Source organism: Littorina saxatilis, linkage group LG13 (assembly GCF_037325665.1).
Source record: "Littorina saxatilis isolate snail1 linkage group LG13, US_GU_Lsax_2.0, whole genome shotgun sequence".
NCBI lineage: Eukaryota > Metazoa > Mollusca > Gastropoda > Littorinimorpha > Littorinidae > Littorina > Littorina saxatilis.
In genome coordinates this window covers 33,645,610-33,671,407 of record NC_090257.1, presented here as the reverse complement: position 1 = coordinate 33,671,407, position 25,798 = coordinate 33,645,610, and the positions used below count along the sequence as shown (strand labels likewise).

Here is a 25,798-nt window from a genome sequence, read left to right as displayed (position 1 = left end):
CGAGAAAAAGCGTGATGTGATAAGAATGTTTTGTTGTTTACACAGGTTACTGAGGACGCTACCGGTAAGAAACAAACACGCCTTTTCGTGTTTATGCCATGACTGTCTCTGATCATTGAATTCGTTTTGCGTCGTCGTCTAATGCGGAAGGTATTTGTGTGCTTTCTCGTTGTTTGGTCAGAATTGAACTGTTGCTGCAGTTGATGCAAACAGCATAGCATGTATCCAGGACACCTTGACAAGTTTGTGATAAATATTCATTTTTATCTCTCGTTTCTGCTACCTTGATGTATGTATAAATCGTGCATGTGAAAAATCGTGACCTTTTCACAGGGTCATAGTGACAATTATTGTAGTACACACAGTGTGGGTCCGTACTTTTGTGTCTAATAGTAGTGAAATTGTTCTTGTTTTTAACACATTAAATTTTGTGCACACATTTTTGTGTATTCAAGGCACCATGGCATGTCTCGTTTTTGAGGATATTTCCTCATGTAAGTGTGTGGAAAATATGAGAGACAGACTTGGCTTATTTCCAGTAATAAAAAACCGAGAAAGGTTAAATTAGTATAACGTTTAATTCTTGATTTTTAAAAATTCTTGATTTGGAGCATTAGCAGACTATGAATTTTGAATTTCTTTTTATCGATACTTAGACTATGCTTTCATAAGACTAATTTCTCGTATGCTCATATCTGTGTGCAGGTATCCTACTGCTTTTGTCATGTAACATATATATGTAGAACTCTTCACTGCAAGCTCACAGAAATATATCCGTAGCCATGTCGGCCGGGTTCAATTCTTCTGGTCGGAAGGAAGATCTTTCCGTCAAGCTTAGAGCGCAGTATGTAACCTGATTATATTCTTCTGAGTAGAAATAAACAGTGATTATGCTACTAGGAGAATGTTTAAAGATGACTGCTAAATATTGTATGTCTGCATGTAGTTCTAACACTGAATTAAATATTGACAGATTTTGAAACAAATTGTTACAATCACTAATAATTAGTTATGTGACATATATATGAGAGATAACTAATTACTTAGATCTGTCAAAACTTATCTATTTTTGTGACATGTTTAGCAAGATGTATCTTGAATAGTAACAATTAAAGTAAGGATGAATAACAATAGAATTGTTTTTAGAGAAGTATGTGAGGTGGAGATAATTTTGTTTTGTGATCTTGTGTTATCAAACCAACAATGTGTTTTTATTTACGTCAGGTTTTGTTTCTTAACTTAACATAATGCTGATTTCTATGCATGCTGCTTGAAATCAGGACAGCATTTTTGTAAGTAAAAATATACTGCACTTATTATCTTGCACAAGAAACAAAAAGCCCATTAGCTTGATTAAGACATTCATCTTTTGATTTATTATCTATTTGACTGGTCACGCTAAGTTTGAATAATGTTTTGTTTTGAGCATATGGTTCACCAGTTCATGCACCTAATCTAACTTTTGCTTGCTCATCTGTTTTGGTTGATGTTAACTACAACTGTGTCTATTTAGAAACAAGTACATATAGATTTATTAAGCAACAATTTTTTAGGAGTTCGGTGGGGGAATAGGGGGAGGGGGTGGGGTGGGTCATGTGCATTGCATGTCAGTAGACGTCAGTTTATTATTATTTCCTTCTGAAGCAGGTAAAGCTTTGCAACATTAATTTGTGGAGTCCGCAATATTTCAAAAGCAGCCAAATGTCAGTCAATCAACGAGAACTTTCCTACCAGCACCTTGTGATCGTGAATCAACTACAGTCTAACAAATGTACCTTGTCTGAGGTTATTGAGTTGATTTAATCTCTGATCCACAGAAACATGAGAAACGCCAAAGACACAACTAAGAAAATGGAGGTGGAGAATCGCAAGATGGAGGAGCGATTGCGAGAGTTGAAGATGGCCATGAACAGAGAAAAAGAGCAGAGAGAGTGAGTGTTGTCACTTCAAAATATATGCAAGGAATCTTCTTCTTCTACCTTCGTGGGCTAAAACTCCCACGTACACGCGTGTTTTTTGCACGAGTGGAATTTTACGTGTATGACCGTTTGTTTTACCCCGCCATTTAGGCAGCCATACGCCGTTTTCGGAGGAAGCATGCTGGGTATTTTCGTGTTTCTATAACCCACCGAACTCTGACATGGATTACAGGATCTTTTTCGTGCGCACTTGGTCCTGTGCTTGCGTGTACACACGGGGGTGTTCGGACACCGAGGAGAGTCTGCACACAAAGTTGACTCTGAGAAATAAATCTCTCGCCGAACGTGGGGACGAACTCACGCTGACAGCGGCCAACTGGATACAAATCCAGCGCGCTACCGACTGAGCTACATCCCTGCCCTATGCAAGGAATGATCCTCAGGTTTTCCTTTTTTACATTTAGTCAAGTTTTGACTAAATGTTTTAATGTAGAGAGGGGAATCGAGACGAGGGTCGTGGTGTATGTGTGTGTGTGTAGAGCGATTCAGAGAAAACTACTGGACCGATCTTCATGAAACTTGACATGAGAGATCCTGAGTATAGTATCTCCAGACGTTTTTTTCATTTTTTTTATAAATAGCTTTGATGACGTCATATCCGGCTTTTCGTAAAAGTTGAGGCGGCACTGTCACGCTCTCATTTTTCAATCAAATTGGTTGACATTTTCGTCAAGTAATCTTTGACAAAGCCCGGACTTTGGTATTGCATTTCAGCTTGGAGGCTTAAAAATTAATTAATGAGTTTGCTCATTAAAATTGTCATTAAAATCGATTTTTCGCAAACAGATTTAAAATTGATTGCATCGTATTCTTCATCATATTCTGAATCTAAAAATATATACATATGTCATGTGTACTCTTAAAATGTGATCACAATTAACGAAAATAGATTAATTAGTCTTACGATAAAAATTTAAGAAATCGATCCAAAAATGATTTAATCTTATTGTTCATCATTTCCTGATTCGAAAAACATATAGATATGATAGGTTGTATTCAAAACAAGCTCCGAAAGTTAACAAGAATACAGAAAAGCGCGCTTTCCTGCTTAGCACAATACGCTACCGCGCTATTCTGGCGTGTTAATTTCACTGCGTTTTGCACGTGGAAGGTGAGCGATTTCCTTCTCACGGGGATTGACGATCTGTACTGTCTCGGTGAAAAACTACAGTGCGTTCAGTTTCATTCCGTGAGTTCGACAGCTTGACTAAATGTAATAATTTCGCCTTACGCGACTTGTTTAATGTTTCTATCCCTCATCTAGCTCTTGGTGAAGTTTTTTTGATACAAGATGTGCTATTTTACAACTTCTTGAGAATAGATTAATAAATATTTGGACATTTCAGAGAGCTTTCAGCATGTTACTATGATAATTTCAGTATGGTATTATGTTATTAAGATACACAATTTTGTGTTCTAAAATCATTAATGCTATGTCTGTACATTCTGTGACCCACTTATAGGTCTCTTTGCTTCTTTTGTTTGTACTGAACTTGTATAATGATCTGAATGATCCTTAAAGGCATATGTACTCGATGACTATACACGCTAATTGCTTTACCAACAGCTGGAGACAGACTAAATTAAGTTCCCTGCAAAATATTGTGGTCTAGGACCCCTTAAATGTTGAGATATTTGAATTTTCATTTTGATCTGGATCGTCCTATTTATAGATTCGGCAACACATGTAACGTTGATGCAAGGGAGAGAACACCGCGGCTTTGTTGACATCCTCACTTTTTCAGAGGCTAGAACAAGCTGTAATGCATGTGTTATGGTCCGCGCATGGTGACGTATCGTCATTATATGGTCTTATGGTGCGTTTGACATCGATTGTGGGCAAACTACACTTTGTAAACACGGGAGTGCGTTAGTATGCCTTTAATGAAATTTTGAAAAATGTTGCTGACAGAGAAGTATATTATTTCTAATATCTACTACAGTGGAACCCCCCCCCCCCCCTTTTAAGACTCCCCATATTTAAGACTTCCTTCCCTTTTCCTTGTTTTCTTAGACTTTTTATTCATAACCTCTGTAAATTTACTCCCATTTTAAGACTCCATATTTCTAAGACCTGATTTTGTCAGATTTTTTGAGTTCTTAAAAGGGGGTTCCACTGTATCTATATTTATTGGTAAGGTGCATTCACTTGAACTTTTGCATTGAAAATTGGTCCACTGTGATCTTGTACAGGAGGCAAGGAGGGGGGTTCTGGCAGCGCGGGCAGTCAGGAACCCTCAACACCTTTGCTACTGAGGTGCTACACGAAAAAGCCAACAGAAATAACAGCGTGAGTAAAGCAGATACATATTGTAAAGCTATGTCTGTATTAACAGAAACACACACACGCATGAACGTGCATGCACACACACACACACAAACACACGCACACATACACACATGCACACATGCACACTCACACAAACACATGCACACACACACACATGCACACACACACACACACATGCACACACACATGCACACACACACATGCACACATGCACACACACACACACACACGCACACACATGCACACACATGCACACACACACACACACACACACACACACACACACATGCACCAGTCAAAGAATTGTCATTTTAAGACCATGCCTTCTTGGATTTCATAAGTTTATGAATTAGCCTACATTTTGGGGCTTGCCTTCTTCATTTTTTCAACTTTGTTTGGGTCCTTAAGTTCGAAGGAAAATCTATGGACAATGATGAGGATACGGACGAGGAAAAGAAAGATAAACCATATGCACTTATGAACTTGAGCAGTGTGTTTGTAGCCTTATAGTTACTCGCTTTAATTGAACTGAATTGTGTTTATCAGTTTCTGTTTTTGATTGCAAACCAATCAATTTTTGTTTCTTTCTGTTTTCAGTCTGGAAAGAAGAAAGGTGTCAAGGTGCTCAAAGATGAACCTTTGGGTAAGTATTTCCTGGAGCAGTATCACACTTCACTGATACGTAACGCAGACACTTTAACACAGTTAATACCTGCAGTATGACGTGGGCATAATTAAAATAGTAAAATTCTGTTCTAAACCAAACTATCAAGAGTAACAAAAAGAAACTTTCATTTCCCACATGACGGAAGTATCTATGATTTCCAACCTAGAGACCGACCTGAAATGGTCATCATCGACAGGTGGTCGTTATGGAAACATGAATAAACTGCCAACTTTTGGTCGGTCCCTTGGATGGTGGTTATAAACAGGTTCGACTGTGTTTCTGTTTCACAGATTTGCCTCGCCGAAACAGCGGGCCAGGGACAATGAAGTACATTGCCCAGCGCAGTCCTGGGGCGGACCTGGTCAGGGACAGCAAGAACAAGGGGAACAAGTGTGGCCAGTGTGAAGACAGACCGGCTTCGCTGGTCAGTATACACTGGAACCTCTATGTTAAGACCTGAAAGTCTGAGAAAATTGGGTGGAGGGAGTCTAGGAATAAAGGTCAATAGACGAATTGTGAAAATATGAGTGAATACCCTTGCCAAAACCTCTGAAAATATGAGTGAATACCCTTGCCAAAATCTCTGAAAATATGAGTGAATACCCTTGCCAAAATCTCTGAAAATATGAGTGAATACCCTTGCCAAAACCTCTGAAAATATGAGTGAATACCCTTGCCAAAACCTCTGAAAAGATGAGTGAATACCCTTGCCAAAACCTCTGAAAATATGAGTGAATACCCTTGCCAAAACCTCTGAAAATATGAGTGAATACCCTTGCCAAAACCTCTGAAAATATGAGTGAATACCCTTGCCAAAACCTCTGAAAATATGAGTGAATACCCTTGCCAAAACATCTGAAAAACATTGGAGGGGCCAATCACTTACGTGGGGTGTGTCAGAAACACTGGAACCTCTCTATGGTAAGACCTCTGAAAGTCTGAGAAAATTTGGTGTGAAAAGGAAGGGATCGATTTTTTTTTTTTTTATTTTTATTTTTTTTTTTTTTGCTTAACGCCCAGCCGACCACGAAGGGCCATATCAGGGGCGGAGCTGCTTTGACATTTAGCGTGCGCCACACACAAGACAGAAGTCGCAGCACAGGCTTCATGTCTCACCCAGTCACATTATTCTGACACCGGACCAACCAGTCCTAGCACTAACCCCATAATGCCAGACGCCAGGCGGAGCAGCCGGTCGAGTCTTTGAATAGAGGTTGATTTACAGATGTCATTAACAAACTATCTTAAACACTAGAGTCTTAAAAGGGGAGGGGAAACCCGGTTACACTTAGAATGGGGGTAAATATACGCTTGAACAAACTATCTTAAACACTAGAGTCTTAAAAGTGTGTGTATGTGTGTAGTGGGAAGGGGGGGGGGGGGGGGTTGTGTGTGTACATGTCTGATTTTTGGATTAAGTATTTCACAGTGGGACTTATTTTCAGTGGTTGAAAAGGTTGACAATGCAAAATCAGAACTTCCAAGATTTTAGATTTTGACATGTCTTATGGTGATTGTAACACTGTTTCTTTGGCTGTTTCAGACATGTGTTCAGTGCTCAGAGAACTACTGCGCAGGATGTTTCGCCGCTTTTCACCTCAAAGGAGCCTTGAAGCGCCACCGCAGTGTCCCCTTGCATGTGAGTATACAGCCAGAGTGACGTTTCTCAGCCGTGAGATTTGGTGAGTGAAGTGTGTGTGGCGACGAAGTTGCATTTCATGGAAACCTCTCATTAGGTTTGCTTACTAAAAAGTAGATAGACAAGGCTGTTGAAGTTTACTGGTCAGTTGATGTTGTATTCAATTGTCTGTTTCAGGCGACTGGTCCACGGCAGTGTATGTCCCCACGTCCCACACCACCATCAAGTTCCCGGTAAACTTTTCATTTTGATGTACACACATACACGCACACACACACACAGAGACACACACACACTGAGTGACACATCACACACACACACACACACACACACACACACACACACACACACACACACACTGCACACACACACACACACACACCCACACCCAAACCCCTACAAACACACTTGTTCATATTGCATCTTGAGCTCCATCATTAACACTGCAGCTAGTACCTATCATGTCTAAATAAATGTAAAGCGCCATGAGACTGCCCTTCGGCGGTGAACAGCGCTATAAAAGAATGTTTTATTATTTAAGTTATTGAGACATCCCAGTGCACTAAGGGATTTATAGAGCAAATCGAGAAAATTCATTATTGAACGAAGCGCATAGCACTGAGTTCAATAATTATTTTCGAGATTTGCTTTATAAATCCCATTGTGCACAGGGATTGTTTCAATAACGATATTGTCAGTACCGCCAGATAAAAAAGAAGATTCAAAACGCACATTTTGCAACGCGCATTTGGATAGGCGTAACTGTGTGGTCAGGTTTGTGTCAGATCTACTTTTGTGTGGGCTGTCTCAAGTGTGTCGTGCTTTCGTCCCACGCAAACTCTTGTTTTAATTTCTGTTGATAAATTCCAGTGTTGCATTAAGCTAAAAAGTGATGATCTTTCATAGAGACTTCATTTAAACTCGGAGAAAGGACTGTGCTCTTAGTTATTTGCGATTTGAAACCTTCATCGAGCTTCGACAGATTGACTGTGCAGAGTTTTGCCCCTTGCCAAGGTCGACGGAAAGCACATTTTCAAAATAACTGTGGCATGTTTCTCGTGTGGTATCTTCACTCATCGGGGAGTCTGGTACTAAATATGAACGGTAAGAATGCTCTGAACCCTACACGTATTATATCCCCATCGTTTTATCGTTCACATTTGCCCAACATGTTAATTTGCTGAGCGGGATTTATGTCGTCTGCTAGGCTATGGGTATTGCAATCAAACCACTGCACTGAGTCTCATTTCAAAAACAAAAATTGCTCGTCACGTTGCACTGAGTCTGCACGCATGAGGCAGGCTGGTAATAAGTCTTATATATGGTAAGAACGTTCTAAACCCTACACGTTTTCGATTCCGATTGTTCTTGCCTTGAAATAATAATTCGGAAAACATTCATTTACTGAACAGATGCAGTCGTATTTCAGTGTAGTCTGCTACGTGCTGATCTAGCTGCTACGTTATCGGAATAACACTTGTGTTTTCTGTTAGCTGCTGGGAATTGTATACTAACTCATCATTTGGTAATGTGGATAATAAGCTACATGCCCCTAACATGGCATAATTATGAGAGGAATCTTCGCAAGTCGAAACTGAAAAATTAGACACAGCGGGTTCTATTTTTAGATCAGTGGCAACTGTGGCACAGGCACATGCAATCTGTCAGAAAAAAACCCACTTCTGCTTTAATTGAGAAGCAGGAAATTTATGGTCATAATCATTGGTATTGTGGAGAATTCAATATAAGCTACATGTCATTAATTAATTCTGAGGATGAGAGTACACTGTCGCTTAGGCAAAGGGCGGAAGAATACGCTCTGTGGAAAAGTTAGCGCACTCCAAGAGTGCGCTAACAGTTTTAGCGCATCGCCATTAGCCAATTAACTGGTTCACATCAGTCATGTGACACCAGTACTTACTGACAATTATTATTATCTGCTTTTGCCTTTAGTTGCAGTTTACACAGAAAGAATTCAGCTCAGCGTTTTAGATCAATTTAGATTTGTTTTATTCTACAGCTCATCTACCAGTGGAGGAGCATCATCTGGGGACATTTTCTATCAGGTAACTTCGTCCATTCTGATTTATAATGTACCTTTATGCTTTTTATAGCGATCATTACACTTATACACACGTCTTTTGCTTTTTTGACACATCCGATGCATTTTTTTAGTCACTTGAGAAAAAGTGACTCTATGTAATCGGTCAGTGTTAGTCTGTCCGGCCGGCCGCCGTCCGGCCGGCCGCCGTCCGGCCGGCCGTCCGTAGACACCACCTTAACGTTGGACTTTTCTCGGAAACTATCAAAGCGATCGGGCTCATATTTTGTTTAGTCGTGACCTCCAATGACCTCTACACTTTAACGATGGTTTCGTTGACCTTTGACCTTTTTCAAGGTCACAGGTCAGCGTCAAAGGAAAAATTAGACATTTTATATCTTTGACAAAGTTCATCGGATGTGATTGAAACTTTGTAGGATTATTCTTTAGGCCAAAAAAAAAAAATTGTCTGTTTAGGGTAACATGACCAAAAAAAGTAGGGTCGGTAGGTAGGTAGGGTTTTTTTTGTTTTTTTTTGTTTTTTTGTGTGTGTGTGTAAATTCACTTCTTATATTTGATGAATACATGTTTCAAAACTAACGTATAAATAAAACAGAGAGAAAGGGAGAGAAAGAAACGCCAAATGTCTCTTTTTAGCATTTTTACCTTTTTTTTTTCTTTTTTTTTTTTTGAAATCAAAAAAAAGTTTTTGGGTCGGCGCCAAATCGATAGGGTCGGTCGGGTTACCCTAATCAGACAATTTTTTTTTTTTGGCCTTACATCAAAGTATTTACATCTGTAGCCTTTTACGAACGTTATCAGAAAAACAAGGGAGATAACTAGCCTTTTCTGTTCGGCAACACACAACTTAACGTTGGGCTTTTCTCGGAAACTATAAAAGTGACCGGGCTCAAATTTTATGTGAACGTGACTCATTGTGTTGTGAATAGCAATTTCTTCCTGTCCATCTGATGCCTCATATAATATTCAGAACTGCGAAAGTGACTCGATCGAGCGTTTGCTCTTCTTGTTTAAGATTGTTGATGATATGTACACAAAGTGTGTGCCTTAATGAGAACAAAAAGGAGAGAAGGTGGGAGTGAAAGGCTGTGATATAATACTGTAAATACATAACCACAAATACTTTGTGTGAAATAGACAAATTCTGGAAATAACTCTCTCCGGTTTGTATGGGTTGTGAAAGAGTGAACACCCTTGCTTTTACCTCAGACAAATATTGACATGTGCTTCCTGCAACCGTGTTTTAGACATCAATCAATCAATCAATATGAGGCTTATATCGCGCGTATTCCGTGGGTACAGTTCTAAGCGCAGGGATTTTTTTATTTTTTTCATTTTTTTTATTTTTTTTATTTTTTTTTATGCAATTCATATTGCGCACATATTCAAGGCGCAGGGATTTATTTATGCCGTGTGAGATGGAATTTTTTTACACAATACATCACGCATTCACATCGGCCAGCAGATCGCAGCCATTTCAGCGCATATCCTACTTTTCACGGCCTATTATTTCAAGTCACACGGGTATTTTGGTGGACATTTTTATCTATGCCTATACAATTTTGCCAGGAAAGACCCTTTTGCAGACCTGTTTACCCTTACGATTTTGGCGTAATTTATTACGATTTTCTGCAAAAAATACGCCATTCCGCTATCCGTGTCAAGACTACGATTTTCATAAATAAAAAAAAGTAAAAAAAAAAATAAAAAAATTTTATTTTTTATTTTTTATCAATTCACATGTTTGGCATTGTTTTTTTCAATGGCAAAATGGGGTGAAAAAGCACAGGACTGACCTGAGATCATGTCTGTCTGATGAGACGCTGGAGAGCCTTATTCTAGTGGTGAAGTCTCGCCCTCACTCATTCGGCAAGCGCAAATACAGTAGAGAAGCGCTTGACACACTGAAAAAGGCCTACTACGAGCAAAAGAAAAAGAATCAGTGATGCATGTGCTTTTGATGTGATCTTCTTTGAAATTATGATGACTACAAAAACTGACTGATGTGTTTTGTTCGTGAATGATGGATATATGTGCATGATTGCGTTTCGCAGACACAGTTGTCATGTGCGTTGTAATTGGCGACGAATGCTGGACGATTATTATTTTTGTGCCAGGATTACTATTTTTGGGGCTGAGCATTACTCCAAAACACTTATGGGGGTAAACAGGTCTGCTTTTGTCAATCGTGGGATCTTTAACGTGCACACCCCAATGTAGTGTACACGAAGGGACCTTGGTTTTTCGTCTCATCCGAAAGACATCTGCACCCCCTTGCTAATGACTGGCCTACGTACAATATGGGGAAACTCATATGTGACCCTCCACCACGGAATGAGTCGCATGTCACCTTCTCATGATTTTCATATTTTTATATCCAGTGGTGAAAACCGTTTTAGAAAAGAGCGAAAACTTTTTGAGTTATACGCCTGTGGCTAAGGTGACCCTCACACTGATACCATACACCCCCCGGACTTATATTAAGCCTAGCGCAGAGCCGAGCGAGATGACATGCGACTCATTCCGTGGTGGAGGGTCACATATTTGTCCAAGCAAAAGCAAGGGTACCCGATCACTCTTTCACAACGCATACAAACCCAAAAGAGTTATTTCCGAAAATCGTCTATTGCATGGCCACTTAACTGCTATACATGCACATACAATTGCGGAGCACAACACAGATAAGCAAATGATATACAGTGGAACCCCCCTTTTAAGACCTTCAAAAATCTGAGAAAACCAGGTCTTAAAAAGGAGGGAGTCTTAAAATGGGGATAAATTTACAAAGGTAATGGACAGAACATCTGAAAAGGCAAGGTCTTAAAATGGAGGAAGTCTTAAATTGGGGGGTCTTAAAAGGGGGGTTCCACTGTACAACAATCCCTTCCTCTGTGTGGTCAGCAAGCAGACCGCTACGGCCCTCAAGGGGGAGGCGCCAGCGGGTCCAGCGGTGGAGGGTCACCGGCCGATGCCAGCTCGTTACTGGAGGGTGCTTATAACGAGGCCGACAGTGCCGCCTCGTTCCAGAAGGCTCTGAATGCGTGGAGAAAAGGGGACGGTGAAGCTGACCCTGAACCAAAGCCCAGAAACAAGCCGCGGAAGTCTGTTAAAATTGTGTCTCCTGACAAGTCTGGTGAGTATATGATGTTGATAAATGTTTTGGGGGGATGGAGTACAGTAATAGATTTGTGGATGTTTACACTGCACATTTTGTCTGCATGCTTTTGAGTTCTACCTGTCAAGAGTTAGTCTGAAAACAGCTAGTCCTGTGCAAAAACATTTTCAAACTGATAAAGAAGATCCAGATTGCGTGATTTTCGTCAGTGTGAGAATGTACTTCCAGAAAGTAAAACTGGGAAAAATTCCCCATTTGTTTTTCCTTGCCTCTATGTTTCTGTGGGGTAGGCTGGAGGACTTCTTTTTCTTCTTCTTCTTCTGCGTTCGTGGGCTGAAACTCCCACGTACACTCGTGTTTTTGCATGAGTGGATTTTTACGTGTATGACCGTTTTTACCCCGCCATTTAGGCAGCCATACACTGCTTTCGGAGGAAGCTGGAGGACTGAAGGAGGGTGTATGTGTATGCATTTGATTTTCTTGCAGGTACATTTAAGGAACTGATTTAAATTTTGTCAGGATTTGACTGTTGAAGTGGAGAGAACTTATCAATGTTTCTGTGTATGTACAACTGTCTTATTGCAATTAATTTTTTTTTTAAATAGTGTTCTTTTTTCTGTTCTTGTGGTGCCAGTGAGAACAACGGAGCACTCCACCAGCACCGGCACTGGTCAGTTGACGCCTGACGTCATATCTACACCGCACTCCTTATCGTACGCTCAGCGACTCATGCTCAGACAGCACCGTCGTACAGAACTGGGTCAGTTGCCGACCCCTTGGCTGGGCAGCTGCAATGGCTCCACACCGTCTTCAGAACTGACCTCTGTTACTCCTTGTCTCAGCCGTGTGGGCAGAGACGGGAATTCCTTCGGCGTCTATGAGGGTGAGGGTTTTTTTTTTTTTTTTTTCTTTTTTTTTTTTTTCTTTCTTCTCTTTTTTAGGAGATCAGACATTGTTAATCACACATGTGCGTGCGGTTTTTTTGTTTTCTTTTATATCGGAAGTTTTTTTTATTTTCTTTTTTTTTTATTATCATTTTAATTCTTATTAAGTTATTATTGTTTTCCTTCAGTCTCACTCTTTCTCTCAGCTTCACACTCAATGGACAGTAAACAGATCATGGACAATTTGTTTTATTTATTTATTTATTTTTTTTTTTTTTTTTTTTTTTTTTAGTTGAGTTAGTTGCCTTCATGTGAGTGTCTTCTTGCCATTGTCTTACACATGATATGATATGATATGATATGATATGATATGTTGACAGACTGGTATACTTAGGCTGTTGAGCCTTTGTCTGATCTTTTGATCAGTTGCTATCCTAGCCTAACTTTGGGCTAGGTAACCTACACGATCTTTTGACCGTGGCCTATTCTATCAACTTTTTCTTGGCTGGTGGGAATTTGTAGTGAGAGGCATACTGACATTTGGGCTATACATATAGTCTTTCAGTGCATTGTCCAAGCGATTTTTGAAACTGTTCATTGTCGGCGCTTCTACCACATTCTTGTCCAAGTACAGTACGTGGAACCGGGGGCCCTTTTAAGATCTCCCAATTTAAGACTAATCCCTCCCCTCTAAGACTTCTGTCCATAACCTCTGGCATTTTACCCCCATTTTAAGACTCTTTTTTAAGGCCTGATTTTCTCAGACTTTTTTTGAAGTCTTAAAAGGGGGATTCGATACAAGTGTAACTTTGCTGAAAGCTTGCTTTCATGGTATTCATTAATTTAGCACGTGGATATGTATAGTTTCATTTTGACAATTATGTAAAGGAAGTAGATCACTAATACGCTACCTTCATTTGAAGGGTATGTGGAACACCGCTTGCAGCTATGGCCAGAACAACAGACATGTATATCTGTCAAAATAACTTTATTTTGTCAAGATGAAAAAGATATGTAAGAGTATTCATATGAACTGCATGCAACTTGGGGGTAAGAGTCTTCTTTTTCCTTTCCTTGTTTCTTTACATGCGACATTTGTTGTTGTAGGTGGTTTTGATGGTGATGAGGAGCGGGTAAACTTTCATTCCTTGTACGAAGCCATGACAACGTCATCTGAGCAGAGTGGTAGTAGGACCGCCAACCCCAAGCTGACGGTGATTGTGGATGTCACTAATTCTGTGAGTAGTACTGGTCATTTAAACACAGACAGACACACAGACACACAGAGACACAGGGACACAGACAGATTCACACACACACACACACACATACAGCCATTGTTTATCTCGACTGCTAGTGGGGTCTCACAGAACAAAGACAGTCTCGGACTGCGTAAAGTACCATATTTTGGTCAAAAATACAAATAACGTATATTAAACAATGCTCGCGTCCTATCAACATGCACTGCCTCCGTGTTTTAACAGTGTGTTTGTTAGGTACTTGTCTCATGCCCCTAATGGGTGTGCCGTGAGTGTGTATAACTTAGGTACTTATTCATGGGTGAACATGAGATTTAAATGAATGTCTTTTTGTCTGTTTGAGGATTTGTGTGAAGTGTACTATGCTTACAACATTTCTACTGTCAGTTGCATTTTAAAAGTTGACCCTTGTCACTCTTTGTGCAGCCCAGAGAACAGCGTTCAGCCAGCTCCGAGTCCTCCATATACACAGTGGAGGAAGTGGGTGGGCTAGAAGCCTGGGAGACGGAGAGACAGGCAAGGTCAGACTTTCTTAGACAGTGTTATTATCTGGAATTTGTGGTGATTTGTGTCTGTATGATTAATTTGTTTTATGTAGGTTGTACTTTTAATTGTTCTATTCTGTATATATATATGTTCTTTTGTAAAGGGCCTAGAGCCATAGGTTAGGCACTTAAAAATGTCCAGTTATTATTATTATTATTAATTTGCATGTGATGAATGAAAGCTGCTGACAAAAAAAGAAATTCCTCTTACGTTTAAAAAGCGAGTGCATTGGAACCCCCTCTTTACGAGATATATAATATGGATACTAGTAATATATTAATATATTAATATATTAATATTGATAAGCCTAGTGGTGACCTTACAAGACTGTTGGTATGGCAGAGTTACTGAGACAAAATGCATTCTCAACATTTTGTGCCAGCTCCTTAGGAGAAATGCAGAATAAGTGACCGAATTTTGATGTGACGCTGTTTCGCTTTTGACGTCACTTTGGAATAGATGGTCAAAGGAGACATCTTTGTTTGTGTTATCAGTGTCATTTGTCTTTAAGACCCCTAAAACCTCCAAAGTGACACAAGAACTGCATTTTTTTTCAGAAGTAAAAGTGCCATTTTTGTGAAAGTCTGTTGCTTTGCTGCTTCAAAAATGAATGATTCTCTCCCCCTTACAGAATAGCAGAAGCGCAGGAGGGCGCCAACCTTTCAAAAGTCAAGAGGTTATCGAAGTCAAGAGAAACTACTCGTGTCATTGACAAACGCACACGAATACCTAAGTCAAGGGAAGTCACCGGTGTTCTGGACAGCTCAAGTATTGGAGAGGGGGATGACGTCCCCCTGGAAATGAACCACTCCCACCGTTCTCCCGCCAAAGAACTCTCTCAGGTTTGTACAAGTTTCATGCTTTTGTCAAAATGCACTGGGAGAAGTGTGCAATATTGTGGCTCAGTGGTTAGGCCAAAAAAAAAATTGTCTGTTTCTGGTAACATGGCTAAAAAAAATAGGGTCGGTAGGTCGGGATTTTTTTTTTTTTTTTTTAAATTTTTTTTTTTTACCCCAAATGTAGACCAATAAAACTAACTTTAAAAATCACGCAAAGAGACTGGATTCACTATACATAGAGACAAGACACTCAACACATTTACAAATCGTCAGCGGACTTTCGTTTTCACACGTTTTTGTTGTTCATTTTCTCACCAAAAAAAAGTAAAAAATTTTGAGTTTGGAAAAAAAAAGTTTAGGGTCGGCGCCGAAATTTAGGATCGGTCGGGTGACCAGAAACAGACAATTTTTTTTTTTTGCCTTAAAGCATCTCTCTTGAAAACCTGTAACAGGTACATGTAGAAGTTGTCAAAGGTTCCCCTCTAGATTTATAGCAACAGATCTGTCTCCGAGAATTATGTTAATTTGTGTAGATTCTTTTTCAGTTTCTTGATCCTTGTGCATACTACTCTCTGTGTGCATTGAAAAATCCTAGATGTATTAAGTATGTGAAAACAATCTGACACTACATGTGACTGAAAACATGAAAATATGGGTAAAACAATACTTTTTGCCTTCAGAGATATAGTAGCCAGTGTTTGCTTTAGGAAATTCTACACTGTCAAGAAATGTATTTCGCTGCCCATGTCAGTACCACTTCAGGTGCAATTTTTTTCACAGCTAGACTAGCACCTTTTTTGAGTAAAGCATTTCCAAAGAAACAAAACAGGTTGCAAACTAAGAACTAGAGGTAAAAACGGTCATACATGTAAAAACCCACTCGTGCAAAAACATGGGTCAGAGTGTATGTGGGAGTTTCAGCCCATGAACGCAGAAGAAGAAGAAGAAGAAGATCATTAATATTGTACTGAAGAAGCGGGTACATATGTGCTTATGCGCACAGAGATTTCAGCACCATTGTTTTCTGCCGCCACTTCTTCTTCTTCCTTCATGGGCTTAGACTCCCACGTACACTCGTGTTTTTAGCATGAGTGGATTTTTACGTGTATGACCGTTTTTACCCCCGCCATTCCGGCAGCATACGCCGATTTCGGGGGAGGCATGCTGGGTATTTTCGTGTTTCTATAACCCACCGAACTCTGACATGGATTACAGCATCTTTTTCGTGCGCACTTGGCCTTGTGCTTGCATGTACACACGAAGGGGATTAAGTCACTAGCAGGTCTGCACATAAGTCGACCTGGGAGATCGGAAAAATCTCCACTCTTAACCCACCAGGCGGCAGCGACCGGGATTCGAACTCACGACCTCCCGATTAGGAGGCCGATGTCTTACCACCACGCCACTGCCCCCGTCTCTGCCGCCACTAATCAGCACTGATATTGTTCTCAGGTGCTATCATCTACCAGGTCATTGCTGCAAGAAATGCCGACTGTCGAGGAAGGGAAGACAAGCACCACAAAGAAAAAGCCACCCGCAGCAATGACCGTTCAGCGACCCAAGTCATCAGAGTCACGCCCAGCTTCTGTCAGCGCCAAATCTGCAAGGTCACGACCTTCTTCGCGAGCTCAGAGTCGAGCTCAGAGTCGTGCTTCATCTCGCATGGTGTAAGTCACCGTGAACAGAAAAAAGGGATGGGACTGGAGCATGAATGATGTTGTTAGCTGTGTGCACCTGCACAAAACCAGTAAACGAAACATGAAGTAATCAGCATTACAAAATATTTTGCCTTGTATAATTCTTCAAAAATGGGATGCAATTTTTTCTGATTGCAAAATTTGTAAAAATAAAAATGTTTAAGGTCTTGAGTGAAAGCTGAACGATGGAACTGCATGTATTGGTAACAAGTTAAGATGGCGTTAGAAGTTAGATCAGTTTTTTCTTGGTTCTTTTCACCGTTTTCTTATAAACAGTGACTAGAGAAGGAAATAAAGTTGAATTGTTGATAAAAACAGAAACTTACAATAGGGAGAGATGGGAATCCAGTTTTCACGCTATCCAGTTACCAAAGTAGCCTGCCTTTGTAACATAAGTGTGTGTTTTTCTTCCTGTACAGGGTAGAAGGGTTGCTGACCAAAGCACCAAGTAACAGTCTTTCGGAAATCGCGCGGCGTGGTGCAGACAACTCCACGCACTACCAGTCTCTCCTGCAAGGTTTTTTTCTGGCCGGGGTCAAGGTTGAGGATCAGGTCGATGAGCCAAGGTCACGACCTGTCACCCCTGCCACTCCTGGTCATTCAGAAAGAGTGAAAGTTAGCAACAAACGTGAGTAGAATTTAACATTGCTATCATGCAGGAGGTCAGAGAGAACTGATCGGCTTCAGTCTTGTGTCTTTTGTGTCATATTGCAAAAGTCCTGTTGCAGCAGTAATGAAACAAGTTTTTCTTGAAAAACAATTTGAAATAGCTGCAGGTGCATGTAATTTATCTGGATCAGTTACACATAAGCATTCTATACTTCTGAATCAAAGCAATGATGAAGAAGACGGAAACGACGGGGAGGAGGACGATGATGACAGTGACGACGATGATGATGACAACAACGACCATGATGATGATGACGACGATGACAATGACGATGATGACAACGATAATGAGGATGTTGTTCTTGTTGATGATGCGTAATGATGCATGATGCACGATGATGACGACGATGATGATGGTGATGCATGATGATGATGATAATGAGGACAACGATGATGACAACAACAATGATGACAACAATGACAATGAAAATGATGGTCATGACCTTGTTGTTTCAGTGTATGCCATGGCACCAAGATCCTGGAGACCAGATAGCAGTCTAGGTGACAATGCAGATCCCTCCACCGCTGTTCCTGCCTCCATTTCTTCCTCCAAGGTCAGATACACATACAGCGGTCAGATGGAGGGACAGCCCCTAGAGTGGAACCCCCATGACAGTCTTGGGTATGTCATTGTTAAAGGCACTGTCATTTTCATGTAAACGGTTTGGCTCACAATCTCAGATCTTGCTAGATTTTTAGACGGGCGCTGTGGCGGGGTGGTAAGACGTCGGCCTCTTAATCGGAAGGTTGAGGGTTCAAATCCCGGCCACGGCCGCCTGGTGGGTTTAGTGTGGAGATTTTTCCGATCTCCCAGGTCAACTTATGTGCAGACCTGCTAGTGGCTTATCCCCCTTCGTGTGTACACGCAAGCACAAGATCAAGTGCGCACGGAAAAGATCCTGTAATCCATGTCAGAGTTCGGTGGGTTAAAGAAACACGAAAATACCCAGCATGCTTCCTCCGAAAGCGGCGTATGGCTGCCTGAATGGCGGGGGTAAAAACGGTCATACACGTAAAAATCCACTTGTGCTAAAAACATGAGTGAACGTGGGAGTATGAGCCCATGAACGAAGAAGAAGAAGAAGAAGAAGAAGAAGAAGAAGAAGAAGAAGAAGAAGAAGAAGAAGAAGAAGAAGAAGAAGAAGAAGAAGAAGAAGAAGCAGCTAGATTTTGACATGGGATAAAACTATCCTCCCCCTGGACACATGAAGAGCAATAGCCTCCTAGCTGCTTTCTACGCAAATTGAAGATTTTGTCTGAATATATTTCTCAATCGGCCTCGTGTGAACTCTGCGCAGCAAGCAGTCAAGGTGTGGATTTGTTGTATGCGTCCAAGTGGAAGGATGGTGTTATCCTGTGTAAATATATTTTCACAGGAATGACTGTGCCTTTAAGTAATCAATATCTATTGATCTTGGTTCGCAGTCCTTGCAGTTCTTGTTCACCACACTTGTTGGATGATTGAGAATGTTTTCCACAATAGTATTCAGACAAAATGAAGGACTGACATGTAAAAGATATTTTTCAACCCTTCATGTAAAGATTTTGTGTATAAGAAAATACATGTTGCCATCATTTTGAATGAAGAAAATGTATTTTTGGGTTATTTTAGGGAAAGTTTGAAAAGTGATTATATTTACTTTGTGAATTATTGTATTTTAATTACCAAAATGACCATTGGAAAATTTAGATATGGGAAAAAGTTAGATTTGGGTGTATTATTGGAAACTGAGCTGAACATTAGGAATAAATTTATGTTATGATTACTTTTATGTATTTATTTATTTAAACATATTAGTTTACTGATAAGGTTTATTGATATAAAAATGTACACATTTGACAGAGAAAAGAAAAGACCTATGAAGAAGGTTTGCTCCAAGCCACACACACACAAAAACAAAAAAAAACTAAAAAAAATGATAAGGCAAAAAAATAATTGTAGTAGCAAACCTGCATGCAACTGAGGTTAAAAAAGAAAAAAAAAAAAAAAAAAAAAAGAGGAAAGAAAGAAAGAAAGAAAGAAAGAGATAAAGAAATAAAGAAAAAGAAAAAAAAAAAAAAAAAGAAAAAAAAAAAAAGGACTGACATGTAAAAGATGGTTAAATACTCTTATTGCTACAACACTATCCACATTACAACACTATCCACACTACAACACTATCCACATTACAACACAAATGCTGGTCAAGCAGGGCTCATTTTATGCTCCAATTTTCTTTGCGCATGTTTGAGGGAAGACAGTCTTAAAACAGTTTTTGTTTTTTTGTTTTTTTACCAAGTGCAGTTTCATGACTCTGGTTTTAATCTTTCAAAAAGACTTCAACTGTGCAGATCAGTGACTCATTGTTTGAAAAGGATCATGTAATGCATGGCAGTTGTTTCAAAGGTCACTCACACTCTCTATTTTCAACAGCACTCCAGTGCCTGGAGAAGGCACCCCAGCTCCCGGGGAAGACACCCCAGCAGCCACCCCTACCCCCACCCCACCTGAACGAGCCCCCACCCCAGCAGCCACCCCTACCCCCACCCCACCTGAACGAGCCCCCACCCCAGCGGCCACCCCTACCCCCACCCCACCTGAACGAGCCCCCACCCCAGCAGCCACCCCTACCCCCACCCCACCTGAACGAGCCCCCACCCCAGCGGCCACCCCTACCCCCACCCCACCTGAACGAGCCCCCACCCCAGCAGCCACCCCTACCCCCATCCCACCTGAACGAGCCCCCACCCCAGGGTCTTCCAGACAGCGCAAGAGATTGGGAACGCCGGACCCTTCATCTCGGCCGTTTTCTGCCCACTTGGCCAATATGCCAGTCGACAGCAACAACAGCAGCGGTAAAATGCAACTGCAGCAGGGGCGACCCAACAGCTGCACAGGGGCGACAGAACCTACCATAAAACAGCGCCGTCGAGTGACAATTATCGACAAGGACCTTGACAATGACCAAAGGGAAATGTGAGGCTGAATTTTGGATTTTGAATGGTTTATGAATTGGTGTAACTTTACGTAAAGTTGTTTCCTGTGTGTTTTAAATCTTGAGCTTATAGCTTTTTCTGCAAATTCTTCGTCGACACTTTTCGATTGAGCATTTATTTTATGGAGTTTGTGAGTTAGAGAACAGAAAGAGTGGTTTGCTTGACTGCATGTTTGTCCTGTTTGACTAAATCACAGTTAAAAACACAGCTCATGCCAACTTGCGTCTCCTTTTCCAGTATGTCCATGGTTATGAAGTTTCCGTTCTCCTTTATTATTGTTATGTAAGAGCAATGGAAATGAGAAACATTATACCTGACATTACTGTTAGCTTTTGATCCTGATGTAATGATGTATGAGGAGCAGGATGATGAGGATTAGTTACGATGATGGTGATGATGATGACAACGAAGGCTACAAAGATGATGACGACAACAACAATGACGACTACGATGATGATGCTGATGAGAAAAAGGATGTTATTAGTGGTGACATGTTTGCTTTAAGGTGGTCCCTAATTGAGCCTGAAGTCGACTTCGGGAATACTTCGCAAAGTCTTTTGACTGAAAATTCTGTATGGCCAGCTCTCTTAGAATACTTCGCGTAGTCGACTTTGCCCAGTTAAGGACAGGCTTCAGTCATCAGTTTAAAAAACAAAAAGCTATGAAAGTTTAGAATCAGACTATAAGGAGACTCGGCCTTTTTCTTCACAGAACCAGACGCCAGAAGTCGAACGCTGAGGGCTGGACGGCCGACGAAGGCCAGGCAGACCCAGTCATCAGACAACTCAGCGCCCATCGCACTCGCAGCTGGGTGACTTCCCAGAATTCCCTGCCGCTCGACAGCGGCGAGTGGGAGACGGAGGTGGAGGAATTCATCCAGGATAGTGGTGAGCATGGAGATGACCTTGAGGACGGAGGTGATGTGACCCCGCGACCTTCAAGTGTCCGACAGGTCCCCATGTCTGCAAGGTCATCGACCATGTCCAGAAACAGTCACAGCAAGATGTCTGGCAGATTGTCACGCGCCATTGGTGAGTCCCGTTGTTTGTGATGTAGCAATCAGCATGCTGGTACAAGTGTGCTTGTTTGTTCTTTTTTTTCTTTCTCTCTCTCTCCCTCCCTCCCTTTCCCTCTCTCTCTCCCTCTCTCTGTTGTTTCCCCTCTCTCTCGCTTTCTTTCCTTCTTTCTTTATCTTTTTCCCCCTCCCCCTCTCCCTCTCTTTTCCCCAGATTATTCCTTTTTAAGACCTAATTTTCTCGGTTTTAAGTCTTTAGAGGGGGGTTGCAATGTACTTTATTGGCATTTTCATCTGTAATTGATAAACCACTCAGCTCCAAGATCACAGCTCACAACATTTTTGTGGTTCTGATTCTCACCAACACTTTGTTGTTGTTGTTGATTATACAGTGATGGACGGGGAGGACCTGAGTAAGTATGATGACACTGACCAGAGACTGGAGTTGAACCGAATGGCCACAGAGGACAGAGAGACACTGGACAAGCTGGAGTGGGAACTGGCCTCAGAGACTGGACGTCTGACCGGTAGGTGCATTTTCAGGGCAGTAGTCACGTTACATGCAGAAATGTGCAAATTGCATGAGCACGCACAAGGCATAATACATGTTCTATGCATCCACACTCCATGCACACACACACACACACACACACACACACACACACACACACACACACACACACACACACACACACACACACACGAACACACACACACCACACATGCATACGCGCACACCTTCTCTCTCTCCCCATTCCCCTACCCCTCCTCCTTCATCAATAGACCCTATCGGTATTCCAAGCTCTCGTAATCTCTCGCAAACTTCAGAGCATAGCAAAGCATGTGGTACAGCGATCTCGTGCGAGCTGCACAAGCCAAGGTTCGAAGTTCTCGCGATGTTCAAAGCATAACAAAGAGCGTGTCTCGCGAGAGCTGCTCAGATACCGAAAAGGTCTATTCTGCAATCTTTTCTTCGTGTGCTTTTGTGGGATACAGTGAAACCTCCCTTTTATGACCTCCAAAACTCTGAGAACAACAGGTCTTAAAAAGGAGGGAGTCTTAAAATAGGGTTACATTTGAACAGAAAATGTTAAATAGCAAAGTCTTAAAAGGGAGGAAATGTGAAAACGGGGGTCTTAAAAGGGTCTTAAAAGGGTCTTAAAAGGGTTTTAAAAGAGAGGTTCCACTGTACCTTTCCAAAGTATACTCAGTCTTATATGGGTATACCTCTTTCCTGCCCAGCTACCATTAAGTCAGCCACAGTTTTCAGATGTCCTCCAACCTATTCAATGGGATGATTGATGTTTGTGCAGCTGACGGGAAACTTTCTCGTCTGAGTGCGATGGAGGTCGAGGAAGACGTCAGAAGCAGTGGGTCAAGGTCAAGCTCCAGCATGCGACGTAGTTACGACCAGGGCTACGATATCACCACCAAACTCAAGTAAGTAAGTTGCTGAATTTTGCATCCAACAAGGCAATTAACACTGGGAGAAAAAAATCCTTCAGGTACATATATATACCTTTCAAGGATGTGTCACATGCAAGACAGTCTTCACTAAACAGCCATTTGGGCATTAAGTTATCAGCTTCATGGTATGTTCTGTGTTTGGAACAAAATATTGAAAAAGAATTAAAGTCAGGTTTCATTTCCAATTTTGTCTGAATATTTTTGGACGAACAAATTTCACCCAACAAGACCTTTTTGTCACCGTCTTTTTTACCTGAGTCTTTTTTACCTGACTGTGTTACTGTCTGTGTTGCAGAGAAGACGAGCTGTCTGACGGAGAAACGGCCGAGCAAAGAATCCGCAGCAGTATGGACCTAGTCGATGAAGAGGCTGTGCGGGCACTCAGATAGTTTTCACTTCATCCATCATTCTATTTGGGCAGAGCTGTTGTTGTACCGTGAATTCTGTGTGTGTTGTTAAAATGAGAACGATTTGGCTATGGTACAGTATCTTTTGTGTGTGTTGTTGACAATGAGAAAGATTTGGCTATGGTACAATGTCTTTAGTGTGTATGTGTTGTTGACATGAGAAAGATTTGGCTATGGTACAAATAATATCTTTTGTGTGTTGTTGTTGACATGAGGAATAATTGTTGGCCTTCTTCTAAGGAGCAGAACTTATATGTACCTTCAAACTTTCTCCCAGCTGTAGCTAAATTATTGTGTTAGGGTGAGTGGTGGTGACATGTTTGCAGGTTGGTTGGTGTTACTTTGTGTTTTCTTCTTCTTCTTCTTCTTCGTTCGTGGGCTGAAACTCCCACGTACACTCGTGTTTTTTGCACGAGTGGAATTTTACGTGTATGACCGTTTTTTACCCCGCCATTTAGGCAGCCATACGCCGTTTTTGGAGGAAGCATGCTGGGTATTTTCGTGTTTCTATAACCCACCGAACTCTGACATGGATTACAGGATCTTTTTCGTGCGTACTTGGTCTTGTGCTTGCGTGTACACACGGGGGTGTTCGGACACCGAGGAGAGTCTGCACACAAAGTTGACTCTGAGAAATAAATCTCTCGCCGAACGTGGGGACGAACTCACGCTGACAGCGGCCAACTGGATACAAATCCAGCGCGCTACCGACTGAGCTACGTCCCCGCCCACTTTGTGTTTGAAGTTGGGGTCTGGTTTATGACCATTCATGCGCCCCTTCACTCCCCCTCCCCGCTTTTTTTCAGGGGAGAGGGGGTGGATGGATAGGGGGCATCACCCCACCAACCATCACCATACCCCAAACTTGTGTTTTTCAACTTGCCGACTGGTAAGGAATACACACGCATACACATGAATGCATGCATCCAAGCTAACACACACACACACACACACACACACACACTAAAAACTTGGCTGTATATGTGCACACACACACAAACTGACATATGCTGGTACAGTTTTGCGTTATACCTACCTTTTCAAATGTCTTTACTTTAGAGACTTAGACTGTATGAGAAGATCATTTTGATATTTAGTGACAAATGTTTTCTGTGTAAATGCTGTCGTCAAATATCCACTATTTTGGTTGCCTTGAAGAATTAGATTGTACAAGAAGACTGATTTGATATTGATGAGTTTTTTTCTGTCCCAAACTTTAATTTGCCTCTGAAACAGAATCCCTGTCTGAGACAATTAGCTGTTTCTGAGACACTTATTTCCCTAATGCCCCTAATGGTTACACTGTGAGGGCGTTAAAAACATTTATCATCGACACTTATTACCGAACAGAGAAAAGCATTAGCCATGGCAGTTTCTGGATTTAAATATCAGAGGCATGTCGGGTTGAGTCCTGCCAAATTGTGTGTTTGAGAACTGAATGAAATGGGTTGCCGGGTTGGTTAGGCTAGTAATGAAAGTTGCTAGAACAGCTCCCTGTCCTGCCTTATGGTCAGTTTACTGGAGGAAGCTGGATTTTACACCTGCTTTTAGGCATTTGAATGTGTACCTGTGATATACTTTGCGTTAAATTATTGTGTGGATTAATGTGCCTACCAAAAGAGGGTATCTTGTTACATTGGCATTTTGTTGTTTTGTGAGACGATGTAAAGGAGGAAGGTAAGCAGTGGAATTATTCAGTGGGTAAGAGTCTTGGTTATACTGAGGCTACAAACTTGTAGAGTTCCTCAAATATCAGTTAGCTCTTATATAGTGCTCATGCATCAGAGGACATGTATTCACTTTCAGGAAAAATTTTTTATCTTGGAATATTGATATCGATGCTTCTTTGAAGACAGAGTTCACATATTCAAGACTGTTGTAAAACCACGAAAAGCGAGCTAATTTACTGTGTATGGTACCAAATATATATTGTTCTCATATCAGATTATTACATATCATAAAGTGAAAAGCTAACGCTAGGATTCTAGTTGTGTTCACCTGTAATTTCTTATTCATGTATAAGTGATTAGTTTTGCCAGTCCACTGTGATTTGTAAGATTTCATTGTGTTGGATGTTTTGTGAACATCATTTTTGTTTCATGTGGTATTCAGTATTGTCGTTTGTACTTTGGGTCACAAACATGAATGGAATAAAATATTTGATTGAAGCTTGCCACACGTCACCGTCTTCCCATTCTGTCTTTACAAATGAAGAGTTGAAAATTGCCAACATCAAATTTCTGTCAAAGACTGTTCATGTGTATTTACTTGTCGAGTTTTTATTATG

General features: G+C 41.1%; 1 protein-coding gene across 1 annotated transcript; it reads left to right on the top strand.

Annotated features, from left to right (window-relative positions):
* The first annotated feature begins 3 nt into the window (after window positions 1-3).
* LOC138946139 (uncharacterized) lies at window positions 4-25,684 on the top strand. Its single transcript, XM_070317646.1, has 22 exons — window positions 4-64; window positions 706-844; window positions 1,818-1,931; window positions 4,173-4,269; window positions 4,867-4,912; window positions 5,227-5,360; window positions 6,480-6,575; window positions 6,753-6,808; window positions 8,596-8,641; window positions 11,539-11,770; window positions 12,387-12,635; window positions 13,744-13,874; window positions 14,322-14,416; window positions 15,073-15,283; window positions 16,733-16,947; window positions 17,397-17,605; window positions 18,103-18,268; window positions 20,060-20,602; window positions 21,334-21,653; window positions 22,030-22,164; window positions 22,951-23,077; window positions 23,400-25,684. Exons 2-22 carry the CDS (start codon window positions 783-785, stop codon window positions 23,491-23,493), a joined length of 3,378 nt encoding a protein of 1,125 aa, XP_070173747.1. The 5' UTR covers window positions 4-64; window positions 706-782; the 3' UTR covers window positions 23,494-25,684.
* Window positions 25,685-25,798: the final 114 nt, after the last annotated feature.